We start from the raw sequence: 22705 nt of genomic DNA, 5'->3' as shown, positions 1-22705 counted from the left end.
AGAAGGCTTGCAAAAATGTTTTCAACTAGCTCTGATAAAATTGCATTACTATAAATATGTTTTATACTCTTAAATCATTTCCCGGAATCGTAGTTAGTGTAGAACACAATAATGTACTACTCACGACTCTAGAACAGTTAGTCAGTTTGCTTACTCCAGAACAGTTAGTTCATACGAATGACTCTTCATCAACCTCCGGAATTTGCCAAGAGGGCTCTACGATGTTATATTTCTGAACAAAAGATCCGGTTTTACCATTTTTGAAACATTCTGCATGACATTTATAAGGACTGCAGTTGCGTTTAAGTCACATAATTAATAGCAATAGTACTTTATATACCATAGTGCTTTACAAGCCTCTGTAAGCAGTTTAGAGGGTCAGCTTATTGTCCCCCAATATTCTGGTCCTCATTTACCAACCTTGGGATGATGGAAGGCTCAAATATTTAGGCCACAGAATGTTCTACATGGCATTGTTAATACAAGGAGCTGTAATAATGGGATTCTTACCAGATCTTGTTTATAGTCACAGAGAGCCCTGAGAATGATGGGCTTACTGGATTTATACTCAGGGTTACGGGGTTTCAACTGTACTATCTTCTTTGACTTATTCACCAAATTTTGGACCTGCCTTTTATATTCCAGGATTTTATCTCGCTCAGCCTAGAAGGGAAAAAAAAGTCATGATTAACAACTTTATTTAAACACCAAACTGTCATTGCTATTGTGTCAAATTGAATTTTAACTGAAATTATAGGCAGAGGTCAGTATTTCATTGACAGTTCCAACATAACAAGCTTTAAATCAATACACTTCCATCCGGTCACATGGGTGGCAAGCCACTCCCATCCGGTCACATGGGTGGCAAGCCACTCCCATCCGGTCACATGGGTGGCAAGCCACTCCCATCCGGTCACATGGGTGGCAAGCCACTCCCATCCGGTCACATGGGTGGCAAGCCACTCCCATCCAGTCACATGGGCGGCAAGCCACTCACATCCGGTCACATGGGTGGCAAGCCACTCCCATCTGGTCACATGGGTGGCAAGCCACTCCCATCCGGTCACATGGGTGGCAAGCCACTCCCATCCGGTCACATGGGTGGCAAGCCACTCCCATCCGGTCACATGGGTGGCAAGCCACTCCCATCCAGTCACATGGGTGGCAAGCCACTGCCACAAAGGAGGCCACACCCACAGAGTAGGTTCCAACAATTTTTGAAGCCCACCAATGAATCAAGTAAATTATTTTTATCATTTCATGAGTGCTTTATCAATATATAATTAAGATGGATGGCACTACTCTGATTTCCTTTCAAACGCAGAACATTTTGTATGAGGACAGAGTGATGTGATATAGAAGACCACAGGTAGCCCTCGTTCAGTGATCATAACTGGGATGGGCAACTCAATTGCTAAGTGAAGTGCTAAGGAAACTGCAGCTATGCATGTTATCTTACTTCAGCTTTCCTTTGCTTCACAGTGCAGTTACATTTTCATCACCAGTGACGTGCGGTGAGGTTTATGGCTGGTGAGGCACTGACACAGGTGTTTCAATTTTTTTTAGACTTGTGGACTTCAACTCCCAGAATTCCACAGCCAGGCATGCTCAGTTCCAATTTAAAGAGACAGCATTTGTTTTTCTCCTTTGCGAAAAAGTTTTCCTTCATTCTTTTTCTTCTCAGGCTAGATGAGGCACCTCCCGCCTCCTCCTGTAGAGGGCGCTTTTTAGAGGCTTTTTTAAACAGTGAAGCACTAAGCAGAGTCATCCACTGTGACTCTGGCAGCAACTAGCTCAGCCTTTTTCCTTTTACATTTTTTTTAATTTTCATGATGACAGTGGTGAGGCTCTGCCTCCCCTGCCTGCACATCCCTCTTCATCACCATTGTAAGTGCTGCACAAGGTATTTGCTAAACAGCGATAGCACTGAACAAATGATGCTCACAACCAATTCTCAGAGTTCTGGCCAGCCATGCACTCTCATGGTCTCCCTATCACAATCTAGGCTCTTGGCAACTGGTTCACATTTATGTCTGGGTGCAGTGACTCTCAATCACGATTGCCTTTTATAAAATCTCCTGCCAATTTTCCTAGAAAGTCAGTGGGGAATGCAGCAGGAAAAGTGACAGGTCACCAGAGTAAGTGTGCCTTATCCATGCATCCTAGCCTCTCTGCGCTCATGCAACCATTCATATATCTCCTCACAACCGCACCAACCCTCTCCTGCACCTCTTTGCTCCCTTCCCTATCTGGCAACATGGGGCAGCTCTACATGGGGCAGCCCTTGAAGAGTATTCGGAGACTTCAACTCGTCCAGAATGCAGCCGCGTGAGCGATTGTGGGTGCACCTAGGTACACCCACGTTACACCTATCCTCCGCGAGCTACACTGGTTACCGATCAGTCTCCGGATACGCTTCAAGGTGCTAGTCGTAACTTATAAAGCCCTTCATGGTATTGGATCTGGGTACTTGAGAGACCGCCTGCTGCCAATTACCTCCCACAGACCCATTAGATCTCACAGGGTTGGCCTCCTCCAGGTGCCATCTACCAGCCAATGCCATCTGGCTATTACCCGGGGGAGGGCCTTCTCTGTGGCAGCTCCGGCCCTCTGGAATGAACTCCCCGCAGGGATTCGGACCCTCACCTCTCTCCAGGCCTTCCAAAAAGCCGTTAAAACCTGGCTATGCCGGCAGGCCTGGGGGTGATGAGTTCCCTCCCCTCTCGACATGTATGGTTGTGCGACTGTTGCTTATTTTTATTATTTGTATTTCGTTTTTATGTTCCCCTTTTTCCCCTCTTGAATTGTTCGCTGCCCTGAGTCCTCCCGGAGGAGGGCGGCATATAAATAATAAAATTCTATTCTATTCTATTCTAACAGTCACTAACCTGCCTGCCAGCCTGGGATTTGCAGCTTCCTGCTGACTTCCCTACCGATTTTGGTTGTGGGAAACCAGCAGGAAGTTGCCTTGCCAAACAATATAGGATCTAGGTATTGAATGGCAACTTCATGACTTGCTATTGCTAAATGGTGCAGTCGTACCGGGATTGCATCATTTAGCAACAGAAATTCTGGACTGAATCGCTGTCGCAAGTTGAGGACTACCTATACAGACTGCTGAGCGTTTGTGGTGCAATAACAGACAAGATGCATCCATACCTCTAATTCTTTAATCTGCTCCAGCAGAACTTGCAAGGACATATTTTTATCACAGATGAACCTTTTCCTGATGACATCCTGCAAATTCTTCAAGTAGTTCTCAGTCGATTGGGCTTCCTCAAAAAACTACACATGGAACAAAAAGACACATTTAACAGTCTCGTTCGTATCTTGGGTTTTCGTGGGATATACAGGGTATCCCCAAAAGTCTTACTGCAATGCAGATTAAAACTGCACTAAGACTTTGGAGATGCCCCATATAAAATGCAAGAGGTTAAGAATATCAATGCACTGCTTTTTCAAGAATATAGATGTATGAGAACATAATACATAATAAGAAGGTTACTGAAGACGATCTAAAAGATGTGCAGACTCTGGAAAGAGTGCAGAGAAGAGCAACAAAGAATATTAGGGGACTGGAGACTAGAACACATGAAGAACGGTTGCAGGAACTGGGTTATGTCTAGTTTAATGAAAAGAAGGACTAGGGGAGACATGATAGCAGCCTTCCAGTATCTCAGGGGTTGCCACAAAGAAGAGGGAGTCAAGCTATTCTCCAAGGCACCTGAGGGTAGGACAAGAAGCAATGGGTGGAAACTAATCAAGGAGAGAAGCAACCTAGAACTAAGGAGAAATTTCCTGACAGTTAGAACAATTAATCAGTGGAACAGAAGTTGCCTCCAGAAGTTGTGAATGCCCCAACACTGGAAGTCTTTAAGAAGATGTTGGATAGCCATTTGTCTGGAATGGTATAGGGCTTCCTGCCTAGGCAGGGGATTGGACTAGAAGACCTCTAAGGTCCCTTCCAACTCTGCTATTGTATTGTTGTATTATTGTGTTATATACAGTGGTACCTCAGTACTCAATGTGACTTGGTTCCAGGAGACACATTGTGCACTAATAATGATGAGTAGTAAACAATGTTTTTCCATAAAGAATAATGTAATGAGTCACAAGGCAGCCAACACCAACAAATTCTAGCTTGTGTGTTGAGTACCAAACATTGAGTTTGTTGAGTACCAAATTCAGTGAGTTTCAAAGCAGCTGAGTTCCAAAGTACCACTGTATAATCTTTAAAAACTGAATCTACCTTTAGATGCTATATTCCACAAGTCATCATTAAAGGTAAAGGTTCCCCTCACACATATGTGCTAGTCATTCTTGACTCTAGGGGGCGGTGCTCATCTCCGTTTCAAAGCCGAAGAGCCAGCGCTGTCTGAAGATGTCTCCGTGGTCATGTAGCCTGCATGACTAAATGCCGAAGGTGCACGGAATACTGTTACCTTTCCACCAAAGGTGGTCCCTATTTTTCTACTTGCATTTTTACGTGCTTTCGAACCGCTAGGTTGGCAGAAGCTGGGACAAGTAACGGGAACTCATTCCGTTATGCGTCAGCGAACCGCTGACCATTCTAATCGACAAGCTCAGTGTCTTAGCCACTGAGCCATTGCGTCCCCCCAAGTCATCATTACTGCAAGCCAAATTAAAAATGCTTATATTAAGACAGTGAGTATGCACAATTATTGGTTAGAATCTAATTTATCTGTATTTTTTTTCTAACTAAACAGAGCCAATATGGGTTGAAATGATAAAAAGTACTTTTATAAATTATGTATAGCTTCTGTAAACCAATACATACCTGAAAGTAGGCTGCATTTTCCTTGAGATGCACATCAATGCACTTGGTGATCTGAAGAATCCAACTCCACTGAGTTTGTAATGTATCCATATAGGCCTGCACATTTAAACAAATTGCCATTGGTTCTGAATTCTGATAATGTAATTTGATTTATTTTTCGGCTTGCAACTCATTTTTTAATCTTCAAAATTATCTACCTTAGCTGGAAGGGACCAAGAGTCAAAAATCAAGTCTACATCCATGACCGGATTTCTGCTTTGCCTACTAATAAAATCTGACTTGTCCTTCTCTCCTAGTTTGCTTATAGAAGCCCCACTGAGGAAAGGCAATGAAAACCAGAATGCACAAAGAAAAATATCTTCCTCTTAGCATTTTTTATCCTATTGTTCATCTTACAGTTACTAGTTGACTAGTTGGTCACTATGTGGAGACTGTAAGCTTCCTCTACAAATCCAAAATGGCCCAACATTAAGGATCCGTGTTAATTACGATTTAATAGGTTAACATTTTTTTGTTACAGTAGCTGGTTCTAAAGTGTGCTTTTGAAAATTAGCAATGGGCCCCTCATATTTGCATTTAGCTTTGCATATTTAGCTCTGCGCCGAGGTGGCGCAGTGGTTACGGTGCAGTACTGCAGGCCACTTCAGCTGACCGTTATCTGCAGTTCAGCAGTTCTAATCTCCCCGGCTCAAGGTTGACTCAGCCTTCCATCCTTCCGAGGTGGGTGAAATGAGGACCCAGATTGTTGGGGGTGATATGCTGACTCTGTAAACCGCTTAGAGAGGGCTGAAAGCCCTATGAAGCAGTATATAAGTCGAACTGCTATTGCTATTTTCAAGATTACTTCTTGATCAAAAGAGGCTGTCTGATAGTACAGTTCGGGGTACAAGACTTCATTACCAGCTTCCACTTCAATGAAATGTCATGTCGTTCCAAAAATAATCTCAGGATAAAAATGTAGGAAGTTGAAAACATACCTCAATTTTGTCAGAAGCAGGGTGCTGGCTGAGCACCAACTGATCACATTCTTGTTTAAGTTTATTGAGTTCCTTTTCTTTAACTTCGAGCTGGCTCATGCGTTTCTGTAAGTAGGCAAGGACTTGGATTTAAACTCAGTTTCAATAGGAAAAAAGGGATCGGTACATTTAATATTTATTAAGTTTTTATATAATTGTGTTCTGTTTGCAATCCCAGCAGGCAATTTCTTCTCTACGATGCCAGGAACACTTTTGTCGAAATAAGCACTCAAAATATCACCCATATCTATCAATCACATTCAACTATAAGCTGCATCCTATCTGTCTCCAAGCCTATGTTGAGGATTCATTCCTCTCTTCTCTCATTGATCTCATTTCCTCCACTTGTTTTTCTTTTATTTCACTGCGGTGTCCCTTCTATTTTGAAATTGAATGCCTGTGTCCAATTTCTCCTAACATTAGAGCGGAAGTTCCAAATGAAATTGTAATTAATAAATTAAAATCGGCTTTAAAACCTCAATACGATCATCACACTAGCATGGACAATAAAGTTGAATAGATTTATGCTGATTCCCAGATTGACGATTTCCTCTCCTAAAGTTTTTCATCTTCCCTTTAAAAAAAAAAAGAAGAAGCATATCTCCCAATGAAAGCCTCAACCTTCCCCAATGCTAGAAAGGGCACATTTTCTGAAAGAGGCTTGTAAAGAGGAAGCATCAATCATTATGCTCCTTTTCTTATAAACTCTCAGAATGGCTAAAGAGGTTCTCCATCTTGAAACTAGTAAAAACCTTTCGAAGTATTGCAGAATTTAAAACTTCTACTAATAACCAGATTATTCTGCATTTCAAAAGACAACAGGGTTTGCAATCTTTCAAAAAGAAAAATAACCGAACCATTAAGTTCTTGAATGAGTTTTATTTGTGAGTATCATTAACTCACTGAGAAGGTTTCTTGCTTCCTTGAAATTTCAGTGTTTCTGTCACTCCAATCATACAGAAGTTCTTCCTCCTCGCAGTCATTGATCCACATGATTTCCCTGCTAGTGGCTTGGATGATGTTCTGCAGCTGGCGCAGCTGATCCATTCGTTCAAAGGAGAACCTCTACAAAACAACATCAAGGAATCAATAACGCTTTTCATTGAATGATCAATGTACAAAACATAGTACAGAAAATGTGGTAAGAGGGCGGGGGGAGCAATGAAGCCATCACACACTGAAAAACCGTGCCAACTCAGTGAAGCGGTAGAAGTGATGTGCCAGTGCCTGGAGGCTGTCAGGGTCTGGATGGGAACGAACAAGCTTGCACTCAATCCCGACAAGACTGAGTGGCTATTGATGCTCCCTCCCAAGGATGGTCCAGCTATTCCATCTCTTAGCCTGGGGGGTGAAATTATACGCCCCTCAGAGAGGGCTCGCAATTTGGGAGTCCTCCTGGATCCGCAGCTGACACTAGAACATCATTTGTCGGCTGTGACCAGGGGGGCCTTTGCCCAGGTTCACCTGGTGCACCAATTGAGACCCTATCTGGACCGGGAGGCCCTTCGGATAGTCACCCACGCCCTCGTGACCTCAAGACTGGATTACTGTAACGCGCTCTACATGGGGCTGCCCCTGAAGAGTGTTCGAAGACTTCAGCTAGTCCAGAATGCAGCCGCGCGAGCGATTGTGGGTGCACCTAGGTACACCCACGTTACACCTATCCTCCGCGAGCTGCACTGGCTTCCTATTGGTCTCCGGACACGCTTCAAGGTGCTAGTCGTTACTTTTAAAGCCCTACATGGTATCAGACCTGGCTACCTGAGAGACCGCCTCCTGCCAATTACCTCCCAAAGACCTATTAGATCGCACAGACTAGGCCTCCTCCGGATTCCATCTGCTGGCCAATGTCGGCTGGCGACCCACCGGGGAAGGGGCCTTCTCTGTGGCTGCTCCAGCCCTTTGGAATTATCTCCCCGTTGAGATCTGGACTCTTACTACCCTTCCGGCCTTCCGCAAAGTGACCAAGACCTGGCTGTTCCGGCAGGCTTGGGGCTGTTGAATTATACAGCCCCATCCTAAGTTATGAATGTTGTCGTATTTTTAATTGTTGCTTTTTTATTTTTATATCCCCCCCTTTATTTGTAAGCCGCCCTGAGTCTTCTGAGAGTGGGCGGCATACAAGTTAATTAATTAATTAATTAAATAAATAAATAAATACATAATAATAATAAAAAAAACAAATGGCCAAGATGCTTAATATACCCCAGTCATGTCCAAACTGTGCTTTCTTGACATTTTACAAGAAAAATCAAAATTTTGCTCCGTCTTTCCAAGACAGGACAAGTTGCCAGGTAGAAATTTCAACAAGTATTGCTAACAGACTTTAGACACAGAGTTGCTGTATTTATAGTCAATAGTTAAATTGGATTCTCCTCGCCCCTCACATGAATATATTTCTTTTGCTGGTCAGTGATTGAAATAAAATGACTGACTGACCGGAATTGCTACAGTAGGTCATTTTTGAAGTTTGTTTTTTTAAAGAAAAAGCTTTTAGCAAACTTTTCTATCTGGAAGCTCTATCAAAATGCAGGTGTCTGTTTAAAAAGGTTCCAGTCCACTATGAAATTGATTTACTTATTGCATATGCTTTATGTCTTTCACTAAGAAACATAGGGACATATAGATATTGTCCTCCTCCTTCATTTTATCTCACAATATCCAGGGAAGATTAGCTTTGGCTAAGAAATATAAGTAATGGACAGTGGAATACACCTCAATCTGGCATTATGTTTGCTAAACTATCACTTAGGAGGATAAAAGATGGCAAATAAAGGATCAGAGTATATTTCTAAAATCATTTTACATTGTTGATGATTGAAAAGAGCAAATATTATTTTCATTTGTATATAATTCTTCTTTACTAAAGAGGATAAATAGGATATTTTCAGCACACAGTTGCTCCCATTGCTGGACTGCAGAGGAGAAAGAATATATCTAACGCTGTATTCCTTATTCAACTCCAATATTTCTACGGAAGTCAAATGATGCCCTGGTTTTGGAATCACACATCATAGGAGAAAAATGTACGAATTTTCCTTCCTACTTAAACTTAAATGCAAACCTGATGCTGAAATTTACCTTAATAACTAGGCAAAACATGTGTTTTAAGAATAAAATAAAAAAATAGCTTACCAAGAGATATTCATATTCTTCTTCCAGCTGATGAACAGCAGCCTTCTCACGCTGTTAAGTAAAGAATAAAGAAAACATGTGTCTAAGCAAACAGGGAAAATAGATGGGAGATTGGGGATTTTCACTAAAAGCAGGAGAACCTAAGGCAGAAGTATTTGGGACACTCTTTTTATCATAATAGAAAAGAGGGAACATAATTCTGCAAGAAAATACGGATGAGTGCGGAGTTAAATGCAAGACGCAGGATTGGAAGTCTGTGGTTATCCAACCTTGATTATACCACGGGAATTTTTTTTAATCCAACCAACATTCGATCACCTAATGGCCGAATATGAATCCAACAAAAATCTTTGTTAGAACGCCACTGAACTGGTCATTCAATTTATCCATCAAGCCAATGAGAATCCGGGAGAGAATGAAACTGGGAAGAATAGAGCAGAGAATTATGGGTATAATTTGGTAGGATACCAGAATGTCTAATGTTGGTTCTGCAACCCTTTTCCATTAATCTCAAACTCCCGGTTTAATATAAAAAAGCAATAGGCAGAAAAAGCGTGACCCGACAAATGCGCGCACGACAAAAGCGCGCCGACGAAACCGCGGCGCGAAAACCGCAACGTCATCAACGCGTCGACAACAGCGCGCCGACAGAAGCGCGATTTAAGTTAAGGTAAGGGTTAGGTTCAGGGTTAGGTTTAGGGTTAGGTTTACAGCGCGCTTCTGTTGGCGCGCTGTTGTCGGCGCGCTTCTGCGCTCATTCGTCAGCGTGATTTAGAACTCGCGGTTTTGTCGCCGCAGTTTCATCGGGCGCGCTTTTGTCAAGCGCGCATTTGTCAGGGAACCCAGAAAAAGTATGCATCATTATTTGTGTGTGAGGAAAAATGTGGTGATGGTAAAGAAGCTACAGTTTTTTTCTCAAAGGTGAAGGCTCAGATTTTAATAATATTTATTGTTAAATAAGTTAGCAAAAATATGCCCTTGATAATAATATATACAGTCAACAGTCTAAAAAGAGAAGTACACATGGTCACCTACCAGATCAGTTTTCACCTTATCCAAGTGCCAACGATAGTCTCCAATAGAATTATGGAATCTTCTATGCTCCGCGATTTGTTGTTCAATGGCTGTAGCATCAAATCCCCATTTTACTAACTCCATTTCAGTCTGAAAAGAAAAGTGCATTAATTGGTACTTCATTCATAAATGCACCAACCCAAAATTATATAAATCCCATCATTACTTTCCAAATGGAATTTGATTCCCTAACTTCCTGCTGACGGTGCTTGTGCTAACAAGAGTTGTTAGCTACAATTGGTTCTTTAAATGTAAAGTGATGCAAAATCACAGGATCATCATTTGCATCATTTAAACTGTGAAGCCTTTTTATATGAGCCTTGAATTCAGGCACATTCCAAAAATCTAGTATTTTTCTCTTGAAAAAACCTTCTTTTGATATTAAAAATATTCCTCGTCTCTTTACTATGACTTTAGGCCAGAGAAATCCTATCTGTACAGGACCAACAGCATATTGCAGCCTGCTAGAAGTATATAAAACATTTTTATCTTTTGTTTAATCAATCTGCTGTTCTCCTGCAAGTAGCTCTGTAACTGATCTCCTTCATTTTGAATATTTATAGTTTTTTTTAAAAAGTGTTACATTTTAATCTGCCCTTCTTTATAATAAAATTTTACTGTTTTCCTTTTGCAGGCAAGAAAATAGGATCAAACTCTTTTGCCACATGTGTCTACATCACATAGTCTGGAAGTTCATTACAGGAACTAATTTGTTATTTACACTGCAAGAGCCTTATTTCTTTCATTCATCTGCCAGATAACAGGAAGTGGCAGCGGAAACTACCTTGCTACTCCTCCTAATCGCAGCTGCGCGAGCGATTGTGGGTGCACCTCGGTACACCCACGTTACACCTATCTTCCGCGAGCTGCACTGGCTACCGATCAGTCTCTGGATACGCTTCAAAGTGCTAGTCGTAACTTATAAAGCCCTTCATGGTATTGGACCTGGGTACTTGAGAGACCGCCTGCTGCCAATTATCTCCCAAAGACCCATTAGATCACAAAGGCTCGGCCTCCTCCGGGTTCCGTCTACCAGCCAATGCCACCTGGCTACTACCCGGGGGAGGGCCTTCTCTGTGGCAGCTCCGGCCCTCTGGAACGAACTCCCTGCAGGGATTCGGACCCTCACCTCTCTCCAGGCCTTCCGAAAAGCCGTCAAAACCTGGCTTTGCCGGCAGGCCTGGGGTTGATGAGTTCCCCTCCCCTCTCGACTTGTGTGGTTGTGTGATTCTTGGCTATTTTAACTTCTTGTATTGTGTTCTATGTTTCCCTTTCCCCCTTGAGTTGTTCGCCGCCCTGAGTCCTTCCCGGAGAAGGGTGGCATACAAATAAAATAAATCTAAATCTAAATCTAATCAGGGAACAGGGTATGAACAGGAATCAGAGGACTTTTTGGAAAAATAGTTTGAGACCTCTGGCCTTCTACCCTTCGGGTTCAGTCAATCTGCTACAACAGCTTTTCTCAACCTCAGCTATTTTAAGATGCATGGATTTCAACATGCTGGCAGAGGGAATTCTGGGAGTTGAAGATCATACAACTTAAAGGGGGGTGAAAGATGCGGGACGCGGGCCAAATCCAGCCTACGCAGGCCACGCTCACCCCGGGCATCACAAGGGGAAAAACAATCCCAATACGTCACAATATGATGCGATCAGGTTTGATACCCCTGTCTTAAAGTTGCAGCCGTTGAGAAACACCATGCTATAGGAACAGAACAGAGCAACAGAGTTGAGGGAAGGGACCTTGGAGGCCTTCTAGTCTAACCCCTGCTCAGCCAAGAAACCCAATACCATTTCAGACAGTTAACCAATCTCTTCTTAAAACGTCCACTGTTGGAGCATTCACAACTTCTTTAGGCAAATTTTCCCACAGATTAATTGTTCCAACTGTCAGGAGATTTCTCCCGTGGCACGACAAAACTGCGCTCGTCAAAATAGCGGTGATAAAATCACGTCGCTAAAGCCACGACGTCATCACCGCACGTCATCACCGCCGCGACAACAGCGCGGCGACAGAAGGGCGCTTTAAAACAGCGTGGCGGCAGAAAGCGGATTTAAATTAAGGTAAGGGTTAGGATTAGGTTTAGGGGTTTGTTTTAGGGTTAGGTTTAGGTTTAGAGTTAGGTTTAGGGTTAGGTTTAGGGTTAGGGTTAGGTTTAGGGTACTGAGTGCTTGGGAATGCGCGGATTTGCCCTCCGGGATTATGTCATCGCGGTAGGGTCGCGTTTTTCCTTAGCGTTTCGAATGGCGCAAATTAGTCTTCGCGCTTATGTCTCCGCGGATAAGGGCTTCGCGGATTTGTGGTGGAACCAATTTCTCCTTATCTCTAGCTTGCTTCTCTCTGAACAGATGCTTCCATTTCCAATTCCATCCAATAAGTCAAAAATCTAACTAGTATGAGAACAATGACTCCAATAATTCTTAGTCCTCAGTTATTTTGACCTAGTTTGTGAGAACAAGAAATACAGTTCTAGGAAAGCAAATACCCCTTTAGATTTTCTGATTTTTTTGCAAAACTTTGCTGCTGAGTATTATCAAAACCTCATGAGGATCAACTTCGTTGAAATGGGCACCCATGTTCTTAGTGAGCAATGGCTTCTACTCATCATTGTAATGAGAACCTTTTTGATCTGGCTTTAACACTAGCTTTAGCAAGGGTAAAGAGAGGATTGTAATAATTGGATGTTCTTTTTGTCTTTGTGATTTCCTGGGTGATTTTATGCACTTGATTTGAAGAAACGGTTGAAAAAATTTACCACTGCCCAATTTTTCTCCATTTCAAGACTCTGTGTTGCTCCAAAGTTTTAGAAATTGTTTTGTCAATTTTTCTAGACTGATGGGCATCCATTAAAGGTAGCCCTTTAATTGATTTGGGTCAGTACTGGATCTGGGTCAACCTCATATATTTTGATTGATTGTTCAGGGAAGAACTTCATAAACCCTACCAGTTATCTCTTACTTTAAATCACAGAAATATTACATTATATTGACGTATCACTTATTTGATTGTTTTATTTATTATACAAAAGAAATAAAACACAAAATGTTGATATCATTGGCCCTATCAGACTCCTTTAATATATTCCTATGACCACGGGAAGTTTTGATAATATTCACTGTCAAAGGTATGCAAATATTTTTTAAAAATCCAAAAGAATATATATATATATATATATATATATATATATATATATATATATATATATATATATATATATATATATATATATATATATATTCTTTTCCCCTACTTTATATTTGGAGGCCTTTTAGGAGATGCTGTTCTAGAATGACAAAGGTAAAGGTTCCCCTCGCACATATGTGCTGCTCATTCCAGACTCAAGGGGGCGGTGCTCCGTTTCAAAGCCAAAGAGCCAGCGCTGTCCGAAGACGTCTCCAGGGTCATGTGACCGGCATGACTAAACGCCAAAGGCGCACCGAACACTATTACCTTCCCACCAAAGGTGGTTCCTATTTTTCTACTTGCATTTTTACATGCTCTCAAACTGCCAGTTTGGCAGAAGCTGGGACAAACTCAGGAGCTCAATCTGTTACGCGGCGCTAGGGATTTGAACCGCCGAACTGCAGACCTTTCTGATGGACAAGCTCAGCGTCTCAGCCACTGAGCCACCTTTGTCTAGAATGCTATAAGAACATTTTTTTAAAAAAGTCTTTATGAGACATCATGCCAGTAATGCTACAATAGTCACACCCTCTTGAGCCACACCTATGCTTAACTCACGCTGGAACAATTCCATCAAGCAATGCCAATTTAGGTTATTGGCCTCCTGAAAGTTACACAGGACTTTCACCTTCTTCTTTTCAGCTTTGTTTTAGTCAAAGTAGCAGCAAGTTTAAACAAGCATCACTACAGAACTACAAAAGGGTGGCTCCCTTCCAGCTTCCATTCCTCCCAGAGAAACCTGACCCAGGTGCTTAGCTCAAAGGTCTTCCTATCTGCAAACCAACTGGAAAATAAAACTAAACACTTGCAAGCCTGCTAGGGCAACAGGGAAGAATTTCCCATGTGTTGCAGTTACAAGAGAAAGTATTACTTTGGCTCACTGTAGCTCAGCTTTGCAGACAGAATATTAAGCCAGGGAAGGTCAGTACGAGATAAGATAAGGAAGCTGCATGCAACTGGCTCAAAAGAGCTATTTATAACAGGCTTCCAAACACCAGGAAAAGCAAAGTCTGTTTTTGCTACAAAATTTGAAACGCTCCAATTCATTTCTAAATAAATGTCCTCATTTTTTTTTTCCTCGAAACGTTTAAGGGAAGAAGAAGAAGATTTTTCTTATGTATCAACTTAATGCAGCGGTGGGTTTCAAAAAATTTTCGAACCTACTCTGTGGGTGTGGCCTCCTTTGTGGGAGTGGCTTGCCAGCCATGTGACCTGGTGGGAGTGGCTTGCCGGCCATGTGTGTTCTTTCTTTCTTTCTTCCTCTCTCTCTCTTCCTTTTGTCTCTCTGTCCCTTTTTCCTTTTTTTCTTTCATCTCTCTCTCACTTTTTCTTTCTTTTTTCTTTTTTTCTCTCTCCCTCTCTCTCTCTCTCTCTCTCTCTCTCCCCCTCCCTCCCTCCCTCCCTCCCTCCCTCTCTCTCTCTCTCTCTCTCTCTCTGTGTCAGTGGTGAGTTTCAAAAATTTTTGGAATTTCTTCTGTAGGTGTGGCCTGCTTTCTGGTGGAACCTCTTCTAACCGGTTCGGTAGATTTGACGAACCGGTTCTACCGAACTGGTGCGAACTGATAGGAACCCACCTCTGACTTAATGGTTTTCCTCCCACATTAAATTTCAGATGAAAATTGTCTCACACACACAGATGAAAACTGTTTTTTTTCCCCCTTCGTCAAAGGTATCTTTATAAGAATGTAAGAAGAACAGATGGTAGAGTTTTATAAAGGTGAATTAATGCAAGCATCCTTTCATTCAAGAGATCTCAGCGGCTTTCGATACCATCGACCATGGTATCCTTCTGCGACGACTGCGGGAGGTGGGGGTGGGCGGCACTGTTCTGCAGTGGTTCTCCTCCTACCTCTCGGACAGGTCGCAGTCGGTGTTGGTGGGGGGGGCAGAGATCATCCCCGAGGCCCCTTACTTGTGGGGTGCCGCAGGGTTCGGTCTTATCCCCCCTACTATTTAACATATACATGAAACCGCTGGGCGAGATCATTCGGAGGCACGGGATAAAATACCAGTTGTATCTGTCCGCCCTGTGCCAACTCAATGAAGCGGTGGAAGTGATGAACCGAGGCCTTGAGGCTGTCAAAGACTGGATGAGAGCTAACAAACTGGTGCTCAACCCGGAAAAGACCGAGTGGCTGTTGTGTTTTCCTCCCAATAATTTGGCTAATGTTCCATCAATCAGGCTGGGGGGACAAAATTTATACCCCTCAGACAGGGTCCGCAACTTGGGAGTCCTCCTGGACCCACAGCTGAGTTTCGACCATCATTTGTCAGCTGTGACCAGGGGGGCATTTGCTCAGGTTCGCCTGATGCGCCAGTTGCGGCCCTACCTGAACAGGGAGGCCCTCACAACAGTCACTCGAGCCCTTGTGATCTCTAGGCTGGAATACTGCAATGTGCTCTACATGGGGCTGCCCTTGAAGAGCATCCGGAGACTTCAGCTAGTCCAGAATGCGGCCGCGCGAGTGATCGTGGGCGCACCACGGTTCGCCCACATAACACCGATCCTCCGTGAGCTGCGCTGGCTACCTGTTGGTCTCCGGGTGCACTTCAAGGTCCTACTTACCACTCACAAAGTGCTCCATGGTAGTGGATCTGGCTATTTGAGAGACCACCTTCTGCCAATTACCTCCCTGCGTCCCATCAGATCGCACAGGGTAGGCCTCCTCCGAATTCCATCCGCCAGTCAGTGCCGACTGGCGACTACGCGGAGGAGAGCCTTCTCAGTTGCAGCTCCGACGCTATGGAACAATCTCCCCGTGGAGATCCGCACCCTCACCACCGCCCAGGCCTTCCGCACGGCCCTTAAGATCTGGCTATCCCGTCAGGCCTGGGGATAAAAATCTTAGTTCGTCCCCTCCCGAATGATGAATGAATGTTGTGCTCTATTTTTTTAATATTATGTACTGTCTTATGCTTTTTGTCTTTGTACCCCCTTTCCCGTGTTTTTGTAAGCCGCCCTGAGTCCCCTCAGGGAAAAGGGCGGCCTATAAATTATAATAAATCTACAAATCTACAAATTTCAGATTAGTGTGGGAACACTTATTTCCCTATCTCCAGCCATTATATTAATGTAGACGGCTCCAAGTTCAAGAGAACTATAATTATATCAGAACACTGGGCTTGGGTAGAATCTATCTCTTAACCAAGCAACAACAAGAAAATCAACATTTTACTACTACCTGTAAAGATTATTCAGATTATCAAAAATTATCACATTTACTTCAATCTGCTGTTTTATTTTACCAGATCTCTACCTTGGACCAAAGAGGCAGTTTCTAAGCAATAAGCATCCCTTAGAAAATTGCTATGAACTGATATCTAAATCACATTTTCTTTGGGACACTGCATTTTTTAAAATTCTTCTTCTTCCACTATGTTGCAGAAGTGTTTCTGTCATTCCTCTCTTATCAGAAGCCCCTCCTTCTCTGCAGCTTCTCTGCAACTTCTTGACATACATACTAACTTTCTTTCTTTACATCATCTAACTTATCTACATCCTTCCTTCATCCCCTGCTTGTAGTTGACCAGAGATTCCATATTCAGCTACTTCCAATCTTGTAGAGAATTGGCAGCAGTGAAGGAATGAATACTGATTTTTAATTTGCTTTTCATACAGGCCCTGTGAAAACAAGCTTTTTGATTAAGACCTTCCGAGAAACCCTTTTTTAGTATTCAGGTTGAAGGTTCAAGTTAACTGATTTATTGCTAAAAGTTAATGCATAGAAATCTTCTCAACTAACAGTCAGTTAGTTAGTTAGATAAGGGTCAAAAACATTTAAGCAGGGAGGCGGGAGTTGACAGCTCACTTGTGCCTAAATAAGGATTCTAAACTGATGCCTCTTTTAACTCCTCCCCCTGGCTTGACAGTCCTTCTATATTCATTCAGGTTTACCTTCTGCTGTCTCATCCAGTTCAGACATTCACTGGTGACACGCCTAGTGTATTCATCCCAACCTGATGCACTCTGAGAGCTGTAGCCACCACCTTTGGAGCTAGCCCTTCGGACACGAGGGACACTGATAGCCTTGTAGAGGGCACGCATCTGCTCTTGAAGTTGAAGCAGTCTAAAGAAAAAACGTAACAGTAAGGAAGGAGAAATACAGTTTGCTTGTCTCTGCTGCTGATTAGTTTATACCTTTTAAATTTTATTAATATTTCTGGTTGGTTTTCCATTTGGGTTACCCATCTGTGATAGCTTTTATCAAAGCTTAGAAGTGCATTTGAGGCCCAGCTTCATAAATTTATAACATTCGTGAAAGACATCATGCCTTACTCAAGTGTTGATATTCACACAAGTGTAATGGACTGTGTGGATGACCTGTGTGGGTGAGGGAAAGAGATCTTGCCTAGGGAATGACCAGACAAGAGAGGGAGGAGCCCATTGGCGCTCAATAGTCAGAGAAAGAAACTTAGGAAGGACCTGTGTCCTAATTGATCATAGAGTTAAAAGTAGCGGAGGGACGTTTGCAACATTCTACTAATATAGCCTTACAATGAAGTAGATTTAATTTATCTAGGGGCTTCGGGGGGTGGAGCCTGCCGCCGTCGGGAGCTCAACGAAGCTCCTGCCAGGACTCTGGTTCGTATATCTTATAAGATCTATAGATATCTCCCCTTTCTGGCAGAAAGGGGCAGGGAGAAGGTCAGTCGTTAGGATCTCTTTGTAATTCATAGCTTTTTTTTTGCTGTGAATGGAGAAGAGGTTCAACATTAGCTGAGCCTTTACTCCGGCCAGTTTTCCGCGCTGCCTTTTTTGCAGCCTAGGCAGATTGCCCCCCCCCCCAGGACAAAGCTAAGCTATTTAAAAGTCAATCCGGGCGGGGACCATTCCTGAGGAATTTCTTTTATTACTATCTAAAATACCAGCTTCAATTTCGCAAAAGGCTCCCTTCCTTTTTTAGCTGCGTCACAAGATGGCGATCTCGTAGTTTTTGTGTTTGATGTGACGTACTTAGCCAGCCCTACCCTCCTGAAGGCTTCTCTGTACTAATTGCTAAAAGATTAACTGAGGGGAGCAGAGACTTTGATTTTTGGCTCGCTTGATTGCTTGTCTTTTATTTCTACTTTGGAATGGCTCCCAAATCTAAACAGAAGCGCTTCCTTAATAACATATCTCTAAAAACTGCTATGAAGCCGCTACCCTTGCCTCCCACACCCTCCACGGGAGATTTGTTAACACAAGAATTTCTTCTCAAAACGCTTAATGATTTCAGACAGGAAATTAATCAACTGATATCGGATTTATATGATCAATTTGATGCTAAAATTGCTCAGGCAAAGAAGGATATGATCGGAGTAATGACAGTCATGACAGATTATATTGCTGAAGCGGAGGACAAATTGGAACTTTTGGAAGAAACTAACCTTAATTTGATATCCAAAATTCAAACGTTACAACAGGAAATGGAAATTGCTCAAAAACAACTTGTCATGATAAATTACAATAAGACTGCCTTTGCAATAAGGGTTAGAGGACTGCGTGAAAACCAACAGGAGAATTTGAAACAGATCTTCTTTGAGGCTTTCAGCCGCTTGGTGGGAAGTCCGGGATTTAACTTTGATTGGCAGATTCAAAGAATTTACCGCCAGAATTCCTGGGTAGCAAAACAGCGACAGCTTCCGAGGGACATAATAATATACTTTACCACAAGGGAATCCAGAAATGAGATAATACAGAGGCTTTACAGCAAGAGGTTGAGAATTGACGGACAGGACTTGATTGTTTTTAAAGAGATACCATTTCAATTATTAAGAACAAGGAAAGAGTACGCTTTCTTAACCGAAGAACTCAGAAATTCTCAGATTCCATACAAATGGGAAGTCCCAGCTGGTATTACAGTTACATTTGGCAACCAAAAACACCGCATTAACTCTGTCTGTGAAGCCCGAGAATTTTACTACGAGATCCTGAAGGCGGGACTTCCTGATTCATCCGGACCTGGAGAGAGACAAGGAGAAGGAGAAGACAAACAGCGAGACACGTGGCTACAAGGCGGAGGGTGTTGCTTTCCTCTTCCGGAAGGGCAGAAGACTAAAGAATAAAGACTAAGCGATGTTCTTAAAGCTTTATGATTTCCGTCTGGGATAAAATGGAAAAGTGGTATATTGATGATGAGACATGGAGACTGAAAGAAGCGTTGCTGATTGTGGACACATATTGTATATAAGATTTGTCTGAATTCTAACTCAAATTGCGCATGAATTATTTTCTTAGGCGAGGAGAGCGGAGATTGCGATCTTTTTGAGTTGTGGTCTGGGACGAATGGAGTTGGGAGGCGCGTGGGAGAGGGAAGGGTAGCGAAAGCTTAATTAGACTACTTGGGGCTAGAATGCAAGCTGATATTTGTTTGAGTTGCTATTTCAATATAAGGTCAAGAAAGATTGGTCGGAGAGTCTTCAGGAAAGTGGAGTAAATATGGGAGGAGCAATGGACGCGGATAAAATATATATATGGACATAGATAAAGGCAGGGTGGAAGGTAAAAAATTTACATGTGGAGGTGGGTAAGGATAGAAAGGGAGGTGTTGGAAATGAAAAATGAAAGAAGTACTTGAGTTTAATGGTTTTATAGAAAGGTTTGGATATTCGGATAAAAAAGAGAGAAATTAAAGGTTTGAATAGATAGACAAAGCAATGAGACTTTTAGTTGGGGAATCCTAATTGATCAACTTACCTGGCTTTAATATAGTTTGAAACCCTGCAAGTAGTAAAATAATCGAAATTTGGAATGAGCTACATTGTTTAAGATTTACAGATAATGGGAAGCTGTGTTAACGTAGTGGGTTTATTGACCCTTCTCTGTTTCCCTTTTCTTTTTAGGTGTGTGTGTATTTTTTATTATTCTCTTTTTTTTTTTTTCCTTTGGCTTTTCTTTTCTTTTCTTTTTTTAATTTTAAAGTTAGCTGGCCTTATTATACTCAAATGCTTGTTAAAGAATTATGCCGGGTATGGGACCTGCGAAGCCGTAAGGGGGTTAGGGAGGGGGGATTATAGGGGGGAGGGGGGAGGGTGGAATTACAGTTTCAATTCTTAGAACAATAAGAATTCACTTGTATACTGCGGCTCGTTTTCCTTTTTTTTTTCTTTTTCTCTTTTATTCTTTTAAAAAAAAAAAAAAAAAACAAACTGATGGATACACCAAAGCGAGGAGAAGAGGGAAAGAGGAGGGAGAAGTAAAGAGGGAGTGAGAGGGAATGTAAGGAGGGTGAGATGGGGGAGGGGGAGATGTCTGAGGGGGAAGGGAAGTAGAAGAGGGGAATGCTGGAGGGGTGAAATGAAAGTTGGAGGGGAGAAGAGAGGGTGTATGGGGGATTGAAGTGTTATGTTGGGGGTTTTTTTTTTTGTTTGTTTTTTTTCTCTTTGTTTTTTTTTGTTACGCACAGTATATAAGTGATTGTATAAAATGAAAATGAAAATGAAATAAATAAAATGTATTTGAGAGATTTAATTTATCTAGTTTGTGTTTTCTATCCAGGAATGCTGACATTAGATGAGATCTGAATAATTTACTATTCAAAAAGAGCCGAGATGCGCAGTGGTTAGGGTGCAGTACTGCAGGCCACTTCAGCTGACTCTTATCTGCAGTTCAGCGGTTCTAATCTCACCGGCTCAAGGTCGACTCAGCCTTCCATCCTTCCGAGGCGGGTGAAATGAGGACCCAGACTGTGGGGGCGATATGCTGACTCTGTAAACCGCTTAGAGAGGGCTGAAAGCCCTATGAAGCGGTATTGCTATCTAGCCCAGGAGTGTCAAACTCGATTTCATTGAGGGTCGTATCAGGGTTGTGTTTGACCTGGGGGGGGGGCAGGGGGGCAGATTGATGTCACTCGTGTCAAGGGCACCTGTGGTGCCTTTGTTAGTGAAAATGGACTCTCAATCTCCGTTTTTGGCTGGGACGGCCTCCTGCAGCCCTCTGCCTGCAAAAACGGAGCATGCAGTCCTCCCAAGCTCCATTTTCACTGGCAGGGGCTTGTAGGCAGCCCAGCTGAAAATGGAGATTGGGAGCCCATTTTCACTGGCAGAGGCGCCATGAGCCGGTCCTTCACTTTTTCCAGGGCGGCCCCACAGGCCAGATCTAAGTACCCAGGGGCCGAATCCAGCCCGCGGGTCTTGAGTTTGACCCCTCCCCCGGGTCCATCAAAATAAAGGTTGCATCACATAATTCTAGATGTATATCACCTAGAACAGTGGTTCCCAACAGTGGTTCCCAGTGGAGCTGGCTGGAGAATTCTGGGAGTTGAAGTCCACAAGTCTTAAAGTTGCCAAGTTTGGGAACCACTGACCTAGAATAACCATCTTCCATATGTAATCATCAATATGCATCTACTTGTTTATTCAATGTGACAGAGGTAACTACTTCAGTACCCTAGTCATGCTACTTAGGTACAAATATACCTTTTCTGGTAGAGATCACACGGCTGTCCCATCTGTCTCATTTCTCTGATCAATCCATCAAGGATGTCCATGTGTTCATTTGCCTGGCCAAAGCACTCCTCCAGCTCTCGGTTCCTGCTAATTTGGATACCTTCTCCATACTTCAGTTCCTAAAACAATTAAAATAAAGCATAAATCACCCTATCGACACACACAGAGACACAGATCAATTTATCAATAGTACTAAAACATAAAAGACTGCACATGTCTTTGAACAGAATTTGGACAATTACAGCTACTGCAATTTGTACTAAATAGACTTTCCAAAATATGCACATAAGATCAGAAACTAAAGAGATAGCAAAAGGCTCCAAATATATGTGTGTTAGGGGGCTGGGGTGGGGCTGTTTCCAAAATGACAAGTGTAATTCAGTGCAAGCAAGTGTAAGGCTGCATACATGTTTGCCTATTCTTTTACTTTTCTTTTCAATTTTTTATCATATTTTTTTTAAAAAAATCAACATTTTGAGTGCAACACAATTCCATGCATGCAAGTCTAATGCAAGAACAGTGTTCAATTCAGTGGTGGGTTTCAAAATTTTTCCGAACCTACTCTGTGGGTGTGGCCTCCTTTGTGGGAGTTGCTTGCCAGCCATGTGACCTGGTGGGAGTGGCTTGCCGGCCATGTGTTTTCTCTCTCTCTCTCTCTCTCTCTCTCTCTCTCTCTCTCTCTCTCTCTCTCTCTCTCTCTCTCCTTCCTTTTGTCCCTCTGTCCCCTTTTCCTTTTTTTCTTTCATCTCTCTCTCTCTTTTTCTTTCTTTTTTTATTTCTTTCTTCCTTTCTCTCTGTGTATGTCTGTCTGTTTGTCTGTCTGTCTGTGTGTGTGTGTGTGTGTGTGTGTGTGTGTGTGTCAGTGGTGGGTTTCAAAAAATTTTGGAACCTCTTCTGTAGGTGTGGCCTGCTTTCCGGGTCCACTGGTGGAACCTCTTCTAACCGGTTCGGTAGATTTGACAAACCGGTTCTACCGAACAGGTGCGAACTGGCAGGAACCCACCTCTGGTTCAATTCCAAATGAATTCCACATCAGATTTACATTTAAAAACAACAACAACAAAGCTATTT

General features: G+C 42.6%; 1 protein-coding gene across 3 annotated transcripts in view; it reads right to left on the bottom strand.

The window, feature by feature from the left end:
* The window catches only part of DSP (desmoplakin), a 75802-nt gene that overhangs the window by 37126 nt on the left and 15971 nt on the right, over positions 1–22705 (bottom strand). For all 3 annotated transcript variants that reach the window (XM_032223270.1, XM_032223271.1, XM_032223272.1), the window contains exons 3-11: positions 21605–21753; positions 17103–17274; positions 9985–10113; positions 8950–9000; positions 6718–6879; positions 5776–5880; positions 4799–4894; positions 3160–3285; positions 511–663 (exon numbers count right to left, since the gene is read on the bottom strand). In XM_032223270.1, the coding sequence (XP_032079161.1) occupies positions 511–663; positions 3160–3285; positions 4799–4894; positions 5776–5880; positions 6718–6879; positions 8950–9000; positions 9985–10113; positions 17103–17274; positions 21605–21753 (1143 nt within the window). The remainder of the gene's footprint in view (positions 1–510; positions 664–3159; positions 3286–4798; positions 4895–5775; positions 5881–6717; positions 6880–8949; positions 9001–9984; positions 10114–17102; positions 17275–21604; positions 21754–22705) is intronic.

The sequence above is a fragment of the Thamnophis elegans genome, chromosome 8 (genome assembly GCF_009769535.1).
Source record: "Thamnophis elegans isolate rThaEle1 chromosome 8, rThaEle1.pri, whole genome shotgun sequence".
Classification (NCBI taxonomy): Eukaryota; Metazoa; Chordata; class Lepidosauria; order Squamata; family Colubridae; genus Thamnophis; species Thamnophis elegans.
The sequence above is the reverse complement of the archived record's forward strand: the minus strand, read 5'-3'. Positions and strand labels throughout refer to the sequence as shown.